We start from the raw sequence: 19,037 nt of genomic DNA, 5'->3' as shown, positions 1-19,037 counted from the left end.
CTGGGATCGAGTCCCACATCGGGCTCCTTGCTCCGCAGGGAGCCTGCTTCTCCCCCTGACTCTGCCTTCCACTCTGTCTGCCTGCGCTCGCTCTCGCTCTCTCTCTCTCTGACAAATAAATAAATAAAATCTTTAAAAAAAAAAAAAAAAAAAGTTAAATATAAAGTTGCCACATGACCCAGTACTTCCACTCCTAAGTATCTACCCATGAGAAATGAAAACATAAGCCCACACAAAAACTTGAACGAAACACGAATGTTCATAACAGCACTATTTACAATAGCCAAAAAGTGGAAACAACACAAGTGGTCATCAACCCATGAATGGACAAATGTGGAATATCTGTACAACAGAATATCACTCAGTGAAGAAAGGAACAAAGCACAGATACCTGCTATAGCGTGGGTGAACCATAAAACCATTACGCCAAGTGAAAGCAGCCAGACGCAACAGGTCACCTATGGTAGGATTCCATTTCCATGAACTATCTAGACCAGGCCAGTCCATTGAAGCAGAAAGCAGATTAGTCATGGCCGGGGCCGGGGGTGGGGCTAGTAAGTGAGCACTGAAGGGTATGGGGTCTTTTGAGGGGGGTGATGAAAATGTTCTAAAATTGATTGTGATAGGGGCGCCCGGGTAGCTCTGTGGGTTAAGCCTCTGTCTTTGGCTCGGGTCATGGTCCCAGGGTCCTGGGATCGAGCCCCGCATCGGGCACTCTGCTCGGCAGGGAGCCTGCTTCCTCCTCTCTCTCTGCTTGCCTCTCTGCCTACCTGTGATCTCTGTCTGTCAAATAAATAAATAAATAATCTTTAAAAAATTGATTGTGATAGTTGGGTAATTCCATAAATATACTAAAAACCATTTAATTATATACTTTAACCCACTGAGCCACAGGTGCCCCTAACTGTATACTTTAAATGAGTGAATGGTATGCTTTGTGCCTTACATCTCATTAAATCTGATACTAAAAAAATTGGCAAGAGCCATTGTTTGGCAAGTGATAGGGGCTTGTTTCTTCTTCCCTCACCCCTTTTAGCCTTCTTCCTGCCTTCTCTCCTGTTTTCCATGGAGGCTAGACCAGCTCCAGGCTATGGCCAGCTGCCTAGAAGATGCTAGTTAACACACAGGAAGTTGACTCTGTGCCCACCAGTGCTGAGCAAGTCACATATAGATGAGCTCCTTCGATCCCACCACTGCTGAAGCTGCACTGTTCTCCAGTTTTGCAGATGGGGAAACTGAGGCATTGATAGAAGAACTGCTAAGAAGAACTTGGCCCGAGTCCCATTACCAGGAGCCAAGGAGAGCTGGGGATCTAATCCAGGCCTCTGGGGCACAGTCTTAGTAATTCTGCCTTTTGGGTTTGGCATCATCAGGAATGAGAGGCCCCACAGGGTCCTGCGTTCCAGCCAGGAGTGCAGGAATGCAGGACCGTGGGCAGGTCAGGAACGTGCAGGGAGAAGACGGAGATCCCAAAAGGACTGGGAACTTGCCTGGCCAGTCCAGCTTTTCATCTCACTAATAAGACCCACGGGGACAGCCAGACAGGGCATCAGCCCGACTGATGAAGACCAAGATACAGCCCTTCCCCACCACCCCCTTCCAGTCCTGTCCCACCCACGGAAATGACAATCACCGGCAGAGCCAGGAAAGCCGAGGTGCCCGCACCCCAGAGAGGGGAGACGCGTCGGAGTGACATGCTGGGAGAGGGACACACCCGGCCTCCTTCTACTTACTCAGAAGTTTAACACGGACACAGGTTCTCAGGGCAAGTGGCCTTTGGTACTAGAAGGTGGCTTGGAAGTCATCCAGCCCCACCTGTTCATTACACAGATGAGCAAATCGAGGCCTTCAGAAGCAAAGGCACCTACCCGAGATCATACAGGAGGCAGCTAGTGCCTGGAGTCAGACAGGGTTCAAATCCTGACTACACCAGCCATTGGGGTAAGCTTGGAGGAGCTCCTTTATGCTTCTGAACCTCTGTTTTACCATCAGTAAAGTGGGGATACTCCATTCCACCTAGTCAAGTGAGGTGGGTGGGGGACAGGTCAGGAGCACTACTGGAAACACCTGAGTTGGGTTTCAAAGGCCACTCTGAGGTTCAAGGACAGAGCTGGAGGTTCAGGGCAGCCTCAGGAGGCCCAAAAGCAGATTAGAGATCATGTAGCTTCACAAGTGGAAACCTCCCCAGTTTCAACTGGGGCCGAACCAGTGCGTGGCACGTAGGAGACGTTCAACACGTACTGTTCGGTGAAGGACCTCGAACAACCCAGCACACCGGAGAGGCCTCACAAACGGTGAGGAAGGCAGCTCATTCACACAACACGTACCCACTGCCCTTGTATTCCCCCACAGGGGGTGCCATTCGCCGTGCACCTGAGCCCTCGTGTGGCTCCCTGAGCCACGGACTGGGCTCTGCCTGGGGACCCCTGCTTGCCAGTCACGCCTGGTCCCGCAGAAGAGGTTTCTTCTGAAAATCAGTGAACTCACAGTGGAGAAGACAGAAGGCTCACTTCCCCAGGGGAAGGCATATCAGCACGGAGGAACACCTGACCCCGGGGACCAAGGAGGACAGGTTCCAAGGAACCCTTCTCAGTGTATGACTCCATCTCATGGCTAGAGGCCAGCAGACAAGCCCAAACCGAGGGACGGTCTACGGCACACCTGACCAGCTCCCCTCAAAAGTGTCAAGGTCACGAAAGACAAGACTGAGAAACCACCAGCCTGGAGGAGCCTAAGAAGACGGGACCGCTGACTGTGACGTGGGGTCCTGGACCAGAAAAAGGACATGAGGGGAAAACCGGGGAGTTAGAAACAAGTTTATAGCTGAGTTTTTAAAGTTTCCTTCCAGCTTTCTGGATTTTCCAGCCAACCCCTACAGGACATCTTGGTGATGGGAATGGCATCTACCATGCCCACCTGTGTGCAGGCAGGGAGGAGGTGGGGCCGTGACCCAAGACACCACCGGTAGGTAGAAGCCGGTAGGACTCAGGATTCAGCTGTCCCCACGACGGTCCCCTCAGTCCAGCCCAGCCTGGCCGGGCCCTGCCCAGGTGTTGCTGTATGGGAGGCACAAGCCAGGTTGGGGGAATCCTAGGCAGACTTGGGCCCGTTTCTCCAGAGAATCAGCCCTCATTTTCTCCTCCTGGGCTGAGGAGGCTGGGGTCTGGCATGGGCCCGGGAGGGCCAGGGTCCTGTCCAAGGTATGCCAGGGAGCCCCATTTACATGGCCTCGTCTGTATGCGAGACTTCTGACGCAAGGAGGAAAACGGGGGGGGGGGGGGGGGGGGGGCCGACCAGGGGGCTGCCTGGCACCTCCCCAGAGCCCTGGGCTGGGCTGGAGGACACACTGAGGGACAAACAAGAGCCTTTTGGGTCTGAGCCTGCAGGCGCCAGCCTAGAACAGGTGTCTCTTTGTGTCCCAGGCTCCACTCAGAGCCCTGCAACAGCGGGGAGAGAGCCTGACAGCTTGAAACGGCATCAGGTACCCCCGTTCGGTCCCCGGGAGTTAGAAACTCAATAACCACAGTCCAACCTGCTCTGCAGGAGGCCACCCAAGCCCAGGAGGTCAGCAGCAGCCTGGGGAGGTAGTGCGCAGGCCAGCAGGGGTACTGTCCAGAGAAGTGGGGACACGGGTGGTGACCAGGTCATCTAGACACCACGGACGGAGTATATGAGCAGGAAAAGAACACAGGCATCTCAGGGGACCCTAACCACCCCCATCCTGCTGCCTACCTCTTCTTGCTTTAATTTTGGGAAGGTGCTCCCTACCCCTTTCCCTGGCTGGAGGGGCAGTATGGCCTGATGGTTAAGCACCCGGACACATGGCAGCTGGCCTGTATTTGAATCCTGACTCAGTCCTTACTAAGCTGTGAATTACTTAGCCTCTCTGAGCCTCAGTTTCCCCATCTGTTAGTGGGGCTCATGGCAGTATGCCTGCCGCAGTGCTTGGCCAGGGGTTTAAATGAAAGAGAGAGAGTGGCTGTATGGGTGAGCCCAGGCTCTCTGCCTCCACTTGGGGGTCACTGTCCAGGGATCTGGGCTCCTTTTAAAGAGATGATAAAAAGTCAGCAACGGAGGCCTGAAGGCAGAACCCACTGGCACGGGGAAGCTTTAAAAAAAAAAAAAAAAAAAAAAAAAAGACCCGGGGCCGGCACACCATTCACACACACACAAACCAAAACATGCTCTGGCTCGTCCCTGTGCTGTCACCTCGCCCAGGCGTGGGAAATTTGCAAGTAACATCAATATTTGGAAGTATCTCCTCCAATCCCTACAGGGAGAGGCTGGTGTACATACATGGGTAGTAAGGCTGCTGGGAGGATTCGGATCCTAGACCTGGTCTTGGGTTTGGGCTTAGAAAGAGGTTTGGGATTTGAAAGGTATGGTGTTTCCACCGCAGGGTTTCTGCTGTTCTAAGAATCTCCCCCATCTGTAGGAGGGAAACCGCAGAATGGGAGAGCAGGGAGGGCCCGTCTACCTGGTTGTTCAAGCAGAAACCCAGAACCACCCCAGATCCCTCCCTTTCCCTTCCTTGGTTCCACCCAGGAACAGATCTCTTGTGCCTCCATCTTCCCTTTGCCCTGTGGCCTCAACCTGATCAAGGTTGCTACTTCTCACCTAGACCAGTGCAACAGCCACCCCCAACTGCCTCCCCGTACCCACTCTCTTGCTGCCTCCAGCCAGCTTCAGCACATGTCCACAATCAACCTGATCTTACCACTGTCTGGACTCCAACTTGCCACGGCATCAGAGCATCTCAAATGCTCTGAGAACAGAGTTCACACTCCTCCCCAAGGCCCAGAGGATGCCCAGACCTAACCCCTATACCCAGCCTTTTCTGCCTCAGGGCCTTTGCACCAGCTGGGACTTTGGTGGTGGGGGTCTCTGTAGATCACCTCCAGGACCACCCTGGCTAAGACTTGGTTTATTGACTGCATGCCCAACTGACCCACTCAGTCTAACTCCTTCCCAAGCTCAGCAGCCAGCGGAAGGACCTGCTTCCCAGCCTCCTGCCTCCAGGAGAGACCCAGGCTCTCCAAGGACACCACGAATCGCCAACCCTCCAGCTAGCAGCGAGAGCCACCCTTGCTGCCTTCAGCTCTCCGTGCCCAAGTCATGCTAAACCAGTTGGCCCATTTTTCCTCTCTATCCGGCCTGCAGGGAGGGAAACTGAGTCATCCTGGCGCAGAGAAAGAATGTAGGGTCTGGTGTTGCTCTGACCCGGGCAGACTTAGCCTTAGTCTCTCTCTGCCTATTTTCTTGTCTGTGTAATGGTGATAAGAATCTGTCCAACCCCAGAGAATTGAGACAACTCAAGGAGATAATCCTTGCAAAGCACTTTGCATGTGGCAGTCACATGGCGGAGGCTCAGGATTGCACCCAAAACATCGCTCACCCCAGCAACAGGGCAATGAGTCGCGCAGGTGTCTGGTGTAAGCAGATGTGCTACTGCTCCCACCTACCTGAATCTCCTCATCCATTTATAGGGTTATGGTGTCTACTTGTGGAGTGGTGAACGGAAAGACACATTTCATAGGTCGGGAGCATCCCCAAGTGGGGGTTTGTACTATGTGGCTTTGCATTCAAGGCTACTGCTGTCCCATAGAAATAGGCAGCAAGCCACATTTGGGGTTTAAATTTCTCCAGCAGCCACATGAAAAAAAAAAGTCAAAAGAAAAAGGGGAACTTAATTGTTATATGATATGTTATTTAGTTAATGTAAGAAATTACTTTGACAGGTAGTCCATGGAACATTATTAATGCGTTATTTTACATCCCATTTTCCTATTACATCTCTTGAAGGCTGCCATGCAGGTTTTTTTTTTTTTAAGGTTTTATTTATTTATTTATTTATGTGACAGAGATCACAAGTAGGCAGAGAGGCAGGCAGAGAGAGAGGAAGGGAAGCAGGCTCCCTGCTGAGCAGAGAGCCTGATGCAGGGCTCGATCCCAGGACCCTGAGATCACGACCTGAGCCAAAGGCAGAGGCTTTAACCCACGGAGCCACCCAGATGCCCCACGCCATGCAGTTTTAAATTGCAGCACATCTTGCCTTATTCTAAACACACCTCACGTGGCTGGTGGTTCCCAAGCAGGACGGCAGAGTTCAGGCGATTCTGTGGCTTCTGGCCACTTTGCTACAAGCCCATCGGCTCTGCCATAGTAAAGGTGATGGGTGGTCTCAGAAGATCTAGTGGTCCTGCTCAGAGCCCGGTACCTAGGGACACTCAGTAAATGGTCATCCCTTTTGCTCTCTGCCACTCTCCCACCAAATCTACGCAGGCTGCCCTGGCACCTGTCCCAAGGCCAGGTCTGGTCTACAGATTCCCGGCTACTCGACTTCAAAACATTCCAGGGCTCCCAGCTGCACCCAGCAGAGCATGGTACCTGCGTGTAGAGGGCCAGAGCCCATAAACCACAGCCTCACACCCTTTCCCAGGCTCCCCAGAGCTGGAACGGCCTTGCCCCCGGGCCCCAGGGCAGACCCACCGGCATTTGGCTCATTCCCTGCCATCTCTCCCTCCAGGCTGGGAGAACAGCTTCTCTCCTGCCCTGGCCTCTTTCAGGACCTGCCACCCTGGGGATGAAATCACACCCCCAGAGGGGTGCCGCAACCCTGCCATATGACCGTGTCCCTAGCTGTCCCTGCCTGCCGAGAACGGCTCTGTCTCCCATCAATCACAACTCAACTTTCTCTGTGTGTAGAGACAGAAAGTGGTGGGCACAAGGCATCTGTCTAGCGGGAAATGCTCTTCCTCCTTGGCCGGGACCACCTAGGCTTCCAGGCCTCAGTCAGTCCCCGTGTTGCCCTTGACCACGTCTATCCATCCTTCCCTTTGGGGGTTAATTCTGTTTCAGTGGGTGTGCACCGGAGCAGGGGAAGGGTGGGCAGGAGCCATCGGTTTTGGAATGTCTGGAATGCCTAAGAGTGCGCACCTCTCCCCAGAACCAGCCTCACCCTTCCCAGAGCCCAGAGCAGGGACCTGGCTGCCTGCTGGCCAGGATCATCCTCTTCTGGGTCCTGCCTCCAGGGCCAGCCAGGGCAGGAGCGCTCTCTGGGGACATCCAGACCTGCTGGGGAGGTGTACCTCTGGTGCTGGGTATCCCTCAGCCTCCACTTCCTTTTGTCCCTCCCAGACATCTGTCCATCCCTGACACAAAGGCACACACGATAGGCACTCAGGAAATGAGTGCTAAACACTGAGGGCACCTGCTAGGTACCTATAGCCCTCCTCAGCTCCTTCCCAACCAGATCCACTGAAATCTTACAGTCCGGGGAGAAAGCCACTCTTACAGTCATTGGACACTTCTCTCTTTCTAAAGATTTTAATCTTAAGTAATCTCTGCACCCAACGTGGGGCTCGAACTCACAACCCCGAGATCAAGATCATATGACACAAACTAAGCCAGCCAGATGCCCCCATTGGGCACTTTTCTTAATCCTGCTTTTATTAGACTATACACTTTTGGCTATACACTTTTGGACAATAAGGATGTAGTCAGCTTTTTCTTTTTCTTTTTCTTTTTTTTTTTTTTTTTAAAGATTTTATTTATTTACTTGAGAAAGAGAGAGAGAGCATGAGAGGGGAGAGGGTCTGAGGGAGAAGCAGACTCCCTGCTCATCAGGGAGCCCGATGTAGGACTCGATCCCAGGACTCCAGGATCATGACCTGAGCTGAAGGCAGTCACTCAACCCACTGAGCCACTCAGGTGCCCTCAGCTTTTTCTTTTTTAAAGATTTCTCTATTTATTCTATAGATGGAGGGAGCCCAAGTGGGATAGAGAGAGGGAGAAAGAATCTGAAAGTAGACTCTGTGTTGAACACAGAGCCCAGTGCTGGGCGTGATCTCACTGATCTCGGGACCACGAGATCATGACCTGAGCTAAAACCAAGAATCCAATACTCAACCGACTGAGCCACCGAGGCATCCCAGGACCGACTCATCTTTTAGAGGGCACTTTGTGGCCCTTAATTCCAGGCCTTGCACAGCTTTGGGGCTCAATAAATAGGTACTGAACTGAGCTTCTGAAAGCATGGTCACAATTCCTAACCCCCCATTTTCCAGATGAAGACAACTGTGGCTTAGAGGGGATGAGAACTGCACCCCCCCCAAGGTCACACAGCTGGGAAGTGGTGGTGCCAGGATTAGAACAGGCTCCAGAAACACCTTCTCAGAACAAGGGTGACATCAATACCCATCCACGAAATGACATGGAGACACTGGGGAGACAGGATGAAGCAGCAAGGCGTTTCCCACTCAGGGGAGGCCTAGTGATTTACATCTTGTTGGCATCTGCCTCAGTACAATTAATCCCAGTGGTTGAGTAATAGTGGTGGCAACTGACTCAGACATCCTCCTAAGATGCCACCGTGAGGGGCTCCCGATCTGTCCCTCTGAGCAGGCCTTCTGGGAGAAGGAATCAGCACAGAGGGAACACCTCTCCAGGCTGACCCTGCTCCGGGGCCTAACACATGTTTCTACTTGGATCCTCCTAACAGCCCCTCCAGGCTGGTACTATTATTGCTCCCAGGGAACAGACTGGGACTCGGGAGGAGGGGCAGCTTGGCTGGGGCAGCTCTGGGGGCCTGGGAAAGAATGTGGGGCTGTGATTTAGGGGCTCTGGCCCTCTACACGCAGGTACCATGCTCTGCTGGGTGCAGTTGGGAGCCCTGGAATGTTCTGAAGTCAGGCAGTCACTGGACTAGTAAGCATCCAGATGGATGACTGCTATCACCCCAGCCGTCTTCTAGTCAATCACTCCTGAGTTACCTTTCAGCCCCACCCCCAACTCGTCATTTCTCCATCCCCCTTACAGGCCCTGGGAACAGGCCCTTCTCCATTACCAACCCGAGACAGGAGTTGTTAACATGCTATCAGACATCTGCTCAATTCAACACTTATTTATTGACCTTCAAACCTAAGCGAGACCTGGAATTAAGGGCACCAAACTGCCCCCCCCAAAGATAGGTAAGTCCAAAGGTTCATTATTTTAAGATTATATTTATTGGGTGCTTGGGTGGCTCAGTCAGTTAGGTTGATGTTAGGCAGGATCTCAGGGTCCTGGCATCGGGCCCCGCAACAGGCTCCTTGATCAGTGGGGAAACTACTTCTCCCTCTCCCTCTGCTGTTCCCCTTGCTTGTGCTCTCTTGTTCTGCCAAATAAATAATTAAAATCTTAAAAAAAAAAAAAGATTCATTTATTTATTTGACAGAGGGAAGGTGGCTCAAGCACAAGCAGACGGAGCAGCAAACAGAGAGAGGGAAAAGCAGATTCCCCGCTGAGCAGGGAACCCCACACGGGACTTGATCCCAGGATCCCAGGATCATGTCCTCAACCAAAGGCAGACATCCACCAGGCACACAGTCCAAAGGTTTATAACCTAATAAGTAGGATGAAGCAAAACACCCCAATGACTATAACTGCAAAGATTCAGAATGCCTGGGTCAGCGTATTTTCATCCACTCTGTCTCATTCAGGCTTTATATCCTAACTTAATTGCGAAAAATACAGCTTGACCCAATTAAATGAAGGAAAAGAGCCAAAAGGAAACAAAAGAGAAAGCATGATAAATAAGAAATACAAACTAACATGTCAGAGGTAGGTGCAAACACATCAGTTATTACAATAAACGTGAATGAGTCAAACTCTCCTGTTAAAAGATAAGACTCTCGGGGCGCCTGGGTGGCTCAGTGGGTTAAAGCCTCTGCCTTCAGCTCAGGTCATGATCTCAGGGTCCTGGGATCGAGCCCCACATTGGACTCTCTGCTCAGCGGGGAGGCTGCTTCCTTCTCTCTCTCTGCCTGCCTCTCTGCCTACTTGTGATCTCTGTCGAATAAATAAATAAAGTCTTAAAAAAAAAAAAAAAGATAAGACTCTCAGGTGAGAATACAAAAATAAAACTAAAGCCAGCTCTGTGCCATTTCACAGGACACATACCTGAAACAGAATGATACGGGACGGTTGAGAATAAAGGAATATAGCGCAATGGCTCAGGCAGCTGCTACAGCAATGAGAAAGCAAGGTAGGTGTGTGTATCTCACGGACGAGACGGATCAAAGTTATCAGTGTAAATGTGGGGTTCGCAACCCTGGCAACACATCCAAAGACGGAGGTGTGGGCCCCACCCCAGAGATTTTCTGGCTTAATCGGCCTGTGAAAGGGCCTGGACACTGCTTTTAAACTCCCCATATGAATCTAATGTACCTCCAAGGCTGAGAACCCGGAAATGAACCACAGTAATGTGTCACAGGGTTAGGGGGAGTGGACTGAGGAAGAATCCCCAAATCTCTACAGGAAGGAAGTCTTGTAAGAAAGCAGTACACAGGAAACATACAGTAAATACCAGATTGATTGGTCAATTGACTGATACTCTCCTTACTAGAAACTTCCATGGTAATTAGACAGTAAAATCCTCCACACCCAGCTATTAATCCTGGGGAAGTACGTCCTAAACAGAGAAGATTGCTGGTGTAGTAACTGCAGATCCGTTTCCCGGCCTAATCTGTTTCCGCCCAGTGAAGCCGCCCAACCTCCAGGCCCGTGTCAGGCGTGTGCTCTTGGGCTCCTGTTATCCACATGCAGACGTTTGCCTTGGGTAACATCAGGGCTAATCTTGAAGATTTATGCAAGGTTTAAACTGGGCTCAAGCCAATCTCAGTGCCCCTGCAAGTCAGGACGTCATTCCAGGTTCAAGACCAGGAGTACCAGGCTCCTTTTATTAAGCACCTACTATATCCCTGATGTTGTACACCCACTGTCTTCAGTGTTCTCCACAAGCTTATGCTCCTCCAACCCACAGAGTCAAGAGAGACCTTCTGCCACTGTCTACTGAGTGCTACGTGTGGTTGGCCCCATTCTTGGGGGTATGGGAGTGGCTGCACAGCATGCAAAGTCCCGGCCTTCGTCAGGCCCAGAGAGGGGTAGGAATGAGGCCAGCAGCACAGCAGGGCCTGAAAGGCGGGTCTGCAACTCCCCAACTCAGGTTCCTTCTACTCCACCCACCATGCCCTCTGTCCCTGCCCATGGGCCCCGGCCTCCCCTTCAGGAACAGTGGAGCTTGGCTGCTCATTTTATACTTTGTAAGAGTGAAGCTCCTTAATCGTGGCAGCAGGACTGAGACCTCTCAGTTCTTGGCACAGACTTAGAATCCTTCCTCAACCTTCAGTTGGATCCACAATGTCCCCACACCCAGGACGGAGAAATGAAAACCAGAAAAGCTGGGAGTCTGAGACCCCAGCCCAGGCCACTGGGGCAGCGAGGAGTTCCGCACACAGTCGTTTCCTTGCAGCGTTCCGGGGTCAGCAGGCCACAGACGGAGCTGCCGGTCAGGGAGTGGCTGGGCGGGCAGCTACCTTACAAGGCCTGACAAACCCTTCGCCCAGGCGAGGGTGGGCCAGGCGGCCAGCTAGGACACTCTGGTGGCCAGCTTGCCTGCTCCCAGCTCAGAATGTCCGTGTTAGAGCAGCTCAGGGTCGCTGGGCAGGCTACTAAACTCTGAGCCTCACCTGAAACAGAGCCATCGGGGCTGAGAAACACCACATATCATCATTTAGGGCGGCCACTCCAAGCCAGGACTCAACCCTGAGCCTCTTGTATGTTCACAGCTTTCCCAGTACCCTCTGCTGCCTTCCTGACACTTTCCATCTGTGTCTCCCGATCCAGAACCATCCTGCTTGCCTTCCAGTCTTGCTCCTCTGGCCTCAGGACCAGCCCCCCTGGGCTTACCTCCCCTTCTCCCCATGACCCCTTCTCCCACTAATGACCAGACCCTGAGACACAGGACTCCAGGCTCCCGCCCATGCTGTTCCTGCTGCCAGCTCTCCTTGCCATCCCACTCCTCACTTTAAAGACCTGAACACTCATGATCTAGCTCAAACACACACAAAAGCACAGGAAAGAACCCTACCACCAAGACGTGGCTGATGTTCCCACACGGCCATACTTGCTTTGGATTTTGTTTACTAAGAAATACGATGTTATCGTGTATTACCCCTTCGGCCACCTCCTCTGGGGGAGGGTGATTTTGGAGCTACTGGTTTCCTCCTAAGCCCGTTTCATGCTCTCCACTACGTACCTCTGTCTGCATCCAGAAAACAAACAAACAAAAAAAACATCCAATTGCTTTGTATGAATGTTTTTCCAAATGTACATAAATGTACTCTGTCTCCTTCATTAGCTTTGTTCACTGATGACTTTTCGGGCTGATGCACCTGGAGACACCTACCCCACCTCATCCCGCTCCAGGCTCTCTCCATCCACCCACCCCCTGCTCGTCCCCCAGAAGCCCTCGGGCTGGCTTGGGGCCCCTCTGCCTCCACTGTCCCAGCATTTACCACCCTGCATTGTTGCCTCCTGCTTACTGAGCACATAGAAGGTGGCTGGATGAGGACAGGGGTGAACGGCACTCTCTGTTCAGGCCCTCACACTCTGTCCCACCCCCACCTTCCTGGTCAGTGCACATGTGCACGTGCATATGTGTGTGTGTGTGTGTGTGCACGCGTGTGTGTGCTCTGTGAGGGGTTCAAGGAGGGAGAGCATCTTAGCAGTCCTTCATGGCTCACCCTCATTCATTCATTCATTCGTTCGTTCATTCAGCACATGTGCCACACCAGCCAGTCTCTTGGGTGGGGAGGGGAGATATCCACCTCCCTTTGGCCAAAGGACCAGAGTTAAATGGCTGCTGAGATAAGGATCAAGGAGATGGGCAGGACAAGAAGTTAGGGAGGGCTTAAGGAACAGAGACCAACCAAGAAAGAGGAATAGAAATGGGCTAAGAGGGGTGGGAAGAGCATTCCAGGCAAAAGGAACAGTGTAGGCAAAGGCCATGTGGTTGGATGTGGTGTGGAAAGGACAGGGTGAGGGCACGGATTCATGTGTGCAGGGCTGCCGCAACCAGGGCCTGAGAGCAAAGGGGCAAGGGTTAAGCAGCAGGGGACAGGATCAGATCTGCATCTTGCAAAGAGCTCCCCGGCAGCCATGGGGAGAAGGGACTAAGGTGTCAGGGTGGAAGCAGGAACTGTGAAGAGGCTACTGGAAGTATGCCGGCAAGAGGGCCTGCGCTGCTGGCTAGGCAAGGATAAGCAAGGCAGAACTGAGGACAATGCAGGGCTGGCCCCTGCAGAGAGCGACCTCCTGCCTGGGGGACCAGGGGTCTCCCTGCCCAGGCTCAGGAGGCTGAAACACAGAAGGGCCACCAAGAGCACAGAGAACAAAGACCAGAGGCCATTTTCCCCTTCCCCCTCCAGAGACAGGCTGGGGCAGGCCGGGAGAAGGGCAGGTGCCCCTTGCCTGGAGTAGGAGGGAGCCGGGAAGCCCAGGTCCTCCTCCCTTGACAAGGAGCCTTGGAAATGCTCTTAGAGGCAGCTTCTCCCTAGTGCCCAGGCCCTTTGGGTGCCCCTCACCCTCCTTGGAGTATTGCCTGAATGGTGTGAATTGAGCTAAGCCTCTCCCCAAAAAACTTCCCATCCCCAGATGACTGCCCCTGACAATGCTCAAAATGCCACCATTAGCAGCCATTCCAAAGGTTCAGTGCTGTTCTGTTCTGAATCTAATTTATCAGGTCTCCTTCCCTCTGCCAACAGGAGCACTGGGCAAGTGAGGGCAAAGCCACAGAGAGGGGAAGCAGACAGGGTTGCTGGGGCGGAGTCAGGGAATACAAAAGCCAGTGACTCCACCATCTGCCCTGGGGCAGTCCCTGGAGAGAGCTGCCACCAGACCCAGGTGTGGGTGGGAAGACCTAGTTTCCCTTCCCAGGGGCTCCTGGGCCCCCAGCGTCGGCCACCTGTGAGCTACAAGGGGAGGTGAGTGCCTTTACTCTTGGCCTCAGTGTTACCCTCAGTGAAATGAGACACCAGCACCAGACTGGCTGGCACGGTGTCAGAATGAGACACTGTAACACCCACAGCCGCGCTGGGGGCACAGAAGGTGCTTGAGAAATGGTGGGATCCTCCAGTACAAACCACCCCAGTGGCTGGAGGTGAGCTTTGCTGACAGAACCCTCCCCAAATCGTTCAGGCTTTCCAGCTGTCACTAATCAGTGGGTGCAGGTGTGTCTCCATGGATCTCCTGGAGGTGGGGGGCCCCATGAATGGTGAGGTGAATGGATGAGAGTCAGCAGATCTCCTGCCCGACCTGGGAAAAGAAGACAACTGCCTGGTCAGCTCTGGGCTTAACACTAGCCTTACCCTTACAGTGTGTGCTGACCGGTGCTGGAGTTGACTGCGCCCTCACAGTGAGCCAGATCTGGGGCTGGGCACCGAGCAACCTTACCAGCAGGGGCGTGCTATCATCACTCCCATTTTGCAGATGAAGAATCTAAGACTCAGATGTTAAGTGACCTGCCCATGGTCACACAGTCAGGAGGGGCAAAGGGAGGACTTGAACTCACACCTGACTGACATCAGACTTTGTACTCTCAAACACCAAGAGGCTCAGGGTACCCCAGCCAGCTTCCAGGAGGGTAGGCACCCCTTTCACCAGCCCTTAAAGCCTTGGGCCCCGCCTCCCACACAGGGTGCTCCCTGTTAAGACAGGTTAATTCTTGCAGGATGCAACTCAGGTTAGTTTGAGAGGTGAGGCCAGGCTGCTGGGGGCTTACTGGGACCCATGTCTAGGCGGAGGGGCAAAATGAGTCCCATTTTACAGATGAGGAAGCTGAGGCTCTGTGAGGCCAAATTTCTTTGCCAAAGTCAAACGGAGGCAGAATTCAGTCTAACTCCCAAGCCGGATTTTAACCAGTCCACTCCTCCCCATGACAGGATGGACACCTCCCCAGGAAGTCCTGCCTGATCTCCTAGGTCTCCGCCCTGACAGCTCTGACTTCAGACCAGTCAGGCACACCAGAGTCGCTGCGCTAGAGACCTCATCTATCCGGCCCTAAGTCCCACCACCAAGACACAGTCCTGTAGCTACACTAGTAATTAAGCATAACTCCATCAAGTACAAGGAGATTGTCAATGTCTCCTCCACCTCCTCGGGAAAACAGCAGCCCTGGAGTTGTGCAGTGCACAGCCTGTCCATCAGCATCCAGTTCAACCCCAGGCACATGGTAGGTGTCTTATCTGCATTTGTTCAGTAGTTATAATCATCACAGCAGCCATAGATTGAGGCCTCCTAGAACTCTCGTCTCTTTCCCTGTGTTATTTCATTTAATCTTCATGCCATCAATATCATCCCACAACAATGCTTATGCCCATTCTACAAGGGAGGAAACACCAGAGCAAAGGCCAAGCAGCTTGCCCTGGGTTGCCTAACCAGGAAGGGGCAGCTGCTAGGGGCTGCACTCTCAGCCGCTTTTCAGGGTTAGGTCCCCTCCAGACCTTCCCTGCTGGGCTGGATGGCTGTGCTCATCCTCGGTGACCTGCACTATTAGGCCTGACCCTGTCATTAGCTTAGGTGTGAACATCAGCTCCCACACCTGTTATTAGGAACCAGGGTGACAAGAGCAGCGGGCTTCACCTGTCCCAGCCCTCCCCAGTTTCAGATGCTAGAAGGTGGACAAACAGGGAGAGGCGGTTTTCTCCAAGAGGGCTCTTCTGTGGTTCCCTTGCTTCCGGATCCTGGGTCCCCTGCACGGACCCTCTGTCTGGGTACTTCCTGTGTGCTAGGGGCATTCTGTGTGTGGTCACATTTGCCCCCCTCCCAGGACCTCATGCTGGAAACACGTATTCGTACCATCCCAGCTTTGCGGGTGAGGAAGGTGAGGCTCAGGGTGGTTCCCCGACTTGCCTGTAGCACCTGTGGCAAACCTGGGATCAGAAGGGAGGCCTTCTGCTCTCGGGACCGGAGCTCCCACCCAACTCGCCACCTCTTGCTGGCAACCCCACCCTCCCTCACATAAAGGAGACCACCCCAGGGTGAAAGATTGAGGGTCAGGGACCCCGTCACAAGTGACCACATCTTGGAGCTCCACGACAGTGCTAGGCACCAACTGCCACTCAGAAGATTCTTGTTGAGAGAACGGAGCAAGAGGCTGTTCCCCAGCCCACAACCCAGTCCATGAACTTGTCCCTACTGAGGGGAAGGGACAGAAGGATGCACTGGTCTGGTGAGATCAGGGAGGGAAGCTCCCAGTCCCTACTCAGGGCTGTCTGCCCCAGGCCACAGAGCCCAAAGGAAGAGTCTCTCATCCCATCCTTGGGGAGAGAATCAGGAAGGCTTCCTGGAGAAAGAACCTCAAATCTGAGATCTGAGATCCAGGGCTGTCAGCCAAGGGCAGAGGATGGCTGCCTTGGGCCAGAAGTATGCAGGGAGGGAAGAGGGGACAAGAGAGGGGCAGGACCCTGAGTCCTTGCTGCCCCAAGCCCTTGGAGTCCATGAAGCTATAAAGGATGGGAATTCCTTCCTTCCTATCCTCTGTTGGGAAAGCCAAGACCCTTCCAGCTTGTACGATTTCATCATAACCTTGTTAGGTCCAACCTTCTTTTGGGGGACCAGACAGACAGCTGAAGGGATTAGGGTCTGGAGGGATGGGGGAGGCAGAGGGCAGGGTGAGGCCTGGCCCATCTCCCGGTGTGTGGGTGTGTGCATGTGTGAAGGACTGGAGGAGCCCGAGTCTTGGTGGGGAGAGAACAGAGCAGTCCCCCATGGCTGGCACAGAGTATGCGATTGTGCAATGCTCCAGGGAACAGCCCAGGGACTGGACGGGACCCCAGCTAGGTCTGAGAGCCAGCTGGACTCAGCCACAGAGGAACAGCATAGAGGGCCCTGCCCAACCTCTGGGGTTGTGAAAGCCTGGGGAGGCTCGGGAGGGGGGAGACTTTGGAGGGGAAAATAAATGCCTCTGAGCTTGAAACAGTCCAAAGCAGAGATGGGGAACCCTGAAATCACAGGGGGTGCAGTTTCTGAAAAACCTGGAACTCACAGAAATGGAGTGCCCAGGGCTGCCTGTACCTGCTGAGGAGTCTGCCTGGGCTGGATGGCAAGAGTACTGTGGGAGCCCTGGCCGGAGTCTTCCCACCTTCTGGGCCTGGACAGGAGTGTGGATCATGGTGGCGTGAGGGCATGTTAGGGTGAACACTGCCAGGCTGGTGGGCAGTGCAATTCGCTGAGTCTCCCACCTGAATAGAGCTTGGTAAAGCGCACCGTCCTAGCCAGGAGCCCCCCAACTCATATTTGCAAGCGTTGAAGTCCCACCCCTTCCCTCAATCTCAGCATCTCCAAGAGGCTTCCCTAAACCGGTTATTAAATGAATACATTAGGCTTATCAAAACGGACGTGGGCTGCCGTCTCAACGCAAACACATCAAGACATGTCATTCCCTTCCCAGGCCGCCCTGGGAACCTGAGGCTCAGAGACGCCACCAGTTTCTGGGCTGGGGGGTGGGGCGCACCCCTGGGAAGTCAGGCAGCGAAAAGGAGGCTCGGATGACGCCCAGCTGCCACGCAAACCCCGGCAGAGGTAAAGGGGCGGCTCAGCCTGTTCCCCCCAACCCACCGACCCCATACAGACCCACGGGTTTTTCTAGGTGACGCTCTGGAGGGCAGGGTGGCAGGTACGGGGAACAGCTGCCGCAGGCGGCACACAGACCACCTTCCCGCCGCACACCACCCCCACCTCCAGCCCCACCAAGCCAGGAGCACCTGCGCGCTCTCCAAGAAGCGCTGGCGAGCGCCCTCCTCCCCAGCCCAGCTCAATTTCCCTTCCCCCGTGAGCCCCTACACGAAACTTCCTGAGTCCCCTGCGGCGCCCCCGCCTTGGCTTTAGCTTCCTCCCGACACACCACCGTCCACCCCTGCGGTGCGTCCCATTTCGGGAGAACCCCCAGCGCAAGGGCGACCCTGTATTTCCAGAAGTCCCCTGTACTTCCAGCTCAGCTCTCCACGCTCTAGGTGACCAAGTTAATGCTCCCTGGGCTCCTACAATCTCCGGTGCCAAGTATCATGTTTCCCCTCGGTCGCCCCCAGCGCCCACCCCCATTCCCACCCTGGCAGCGCTCGCCAGCTCAAGGGTGTCCCTCGGAGCCGCGTTCCCTCCTGGCGCGCACTCCCGGCTCAGCTCCCCGCCCCCTGGGCCACGCTTTCGGGGGCGCTCTGCAGCTCTCCCGGCCAGGTCGCTGCCCCCACGCTCGGGGCTGTGCTTCCCGCCTAGGACGCCCCTCAGCGCGCTGGTTTCCCGCCGCCGTCCCGGGCGCGGCGTGCGGCGTCTACTCACCTCCGAGTCTGCACGGTGGGGCTGTATTTGCCTTTGTTTCTCTTCCTGAAGAGCGAGTTCATGGTGGCGCTCGGGGTGCGCGGGCGGGGGCGGCGGGTCGCAGCGCCGGGCTGGCACTGGGAGGCGGGCGGGCCCGGCGCGCACCTAGGGGCGGGCAGGGGACGCAGGTGAGCGAGCGGCGGCGCAGAAACCCCTAGTGCGGCGCGGCGACGGCGGCGAGCGGTCACTACTCACGGGGGGCGGGGCGACCGCCGGCCTCCCGCTCTCCCCGCCGCTCGGGGAGAAGGTGGTGCTTACCTTCCCGGAGGAGGGGCCACCGGGCGGGCGGGGCTCCCAGGCCCCTTGGGCGCGCGCCCTCGGCCTGGGCAGAGCGAGTGGAGCGTCCAGCCTGGCCTGGGGGTGGGACACGGGGACCTGTCGGGACACCGCCCACCCTCCCCGGCCCCTGCTCTCTAGTGACTGGCAGGTGGGCGGGCGCGCACCGGCCGCTTTCCCGGGCACACCCAGCCTCACACTCACCACCCCCTCCCCCGGGCCTGGCGCGCCCCCTGGCTGAGGGCCCTCACCTGGCTCTCCGCAGCCCCTCGCGCGCGGCGCTCGCGTCTCCGTGGCTCACACCCAGGTGGTTTCCCCCAGACAGGTGTGGCAGAGACTAGATGTGTCTCTGTGCCTTGGCTAGCTGGTCGGTTACACTCAGGTGGTAGTAGTGCCGATGGCAATTGAGAAAAGAGGTTGGGGAGCGCACCTGCCTGATTCAGATCCCTGACCTCAACCACAAATGGTCAGCTGACACCCGGCAAGACGTCTTCCCGCTCCCAGCCTCAGTTTCCTTATTTGTCAAACAGCGATAACAACTGGCCATAGCCCCAAGATTAGGAGGAGAG

General features: G+C 54.7%; 1 protein-coding gene across 2 annotated transcripts in view; it reads right to left on the bottom strand.

Moving 5' to 3' along the window:
- PPL (periplakin) overlaps nt 1-18,599 on the bottom strand; it is a 44,704-nt gene extending 26,105 nt beyond the window's left edge. The window contains exons 1-2 of one of the 2 annotated variants that reach the window (XM_059415386.1): nt 18,451-18,599; nt 18,154-18,297 (exon numbers count right to left, since the gene is read on the bottom strand). In XM_059415386.1, coding sequence (XP_059271369.1) covers nt 18,154-18,215 — 62 coding nt within the window. In that variant the 5' untranslated portion in view covers nt 18,216-18,297; nt 18,451-18,599. Of the gene's footprint in view, nt 1-18,153; nt 18,396-18,450 lie in introns of those variants that run through there. The other variant, XM_059415387.1, reaches the window with a different exon arrangement.
- Nucleotides 18,600-19,037: the final 438 nt, after the last annotated feature.

This window comes from Mustela nigripes, chromosome 11 (assembly GCF_022355385.1).
Source record: "Mustela nigripes isolate SB6536 chromosome 11, MUSNIG.SB6536, whole genome shotgun sequence".
Classification (NCBI taxonomy): Eukaryota; Metazoa; Chordata; class Mammalia; order Carnivora; family Mustelidae; genus Mustela; species Mustela nigripes.
The sequence above is the reverse complement of the archived record's forward strand: the minus strand, read 5'-3'. Positions and strand labels throughout refer to the sequence as shown.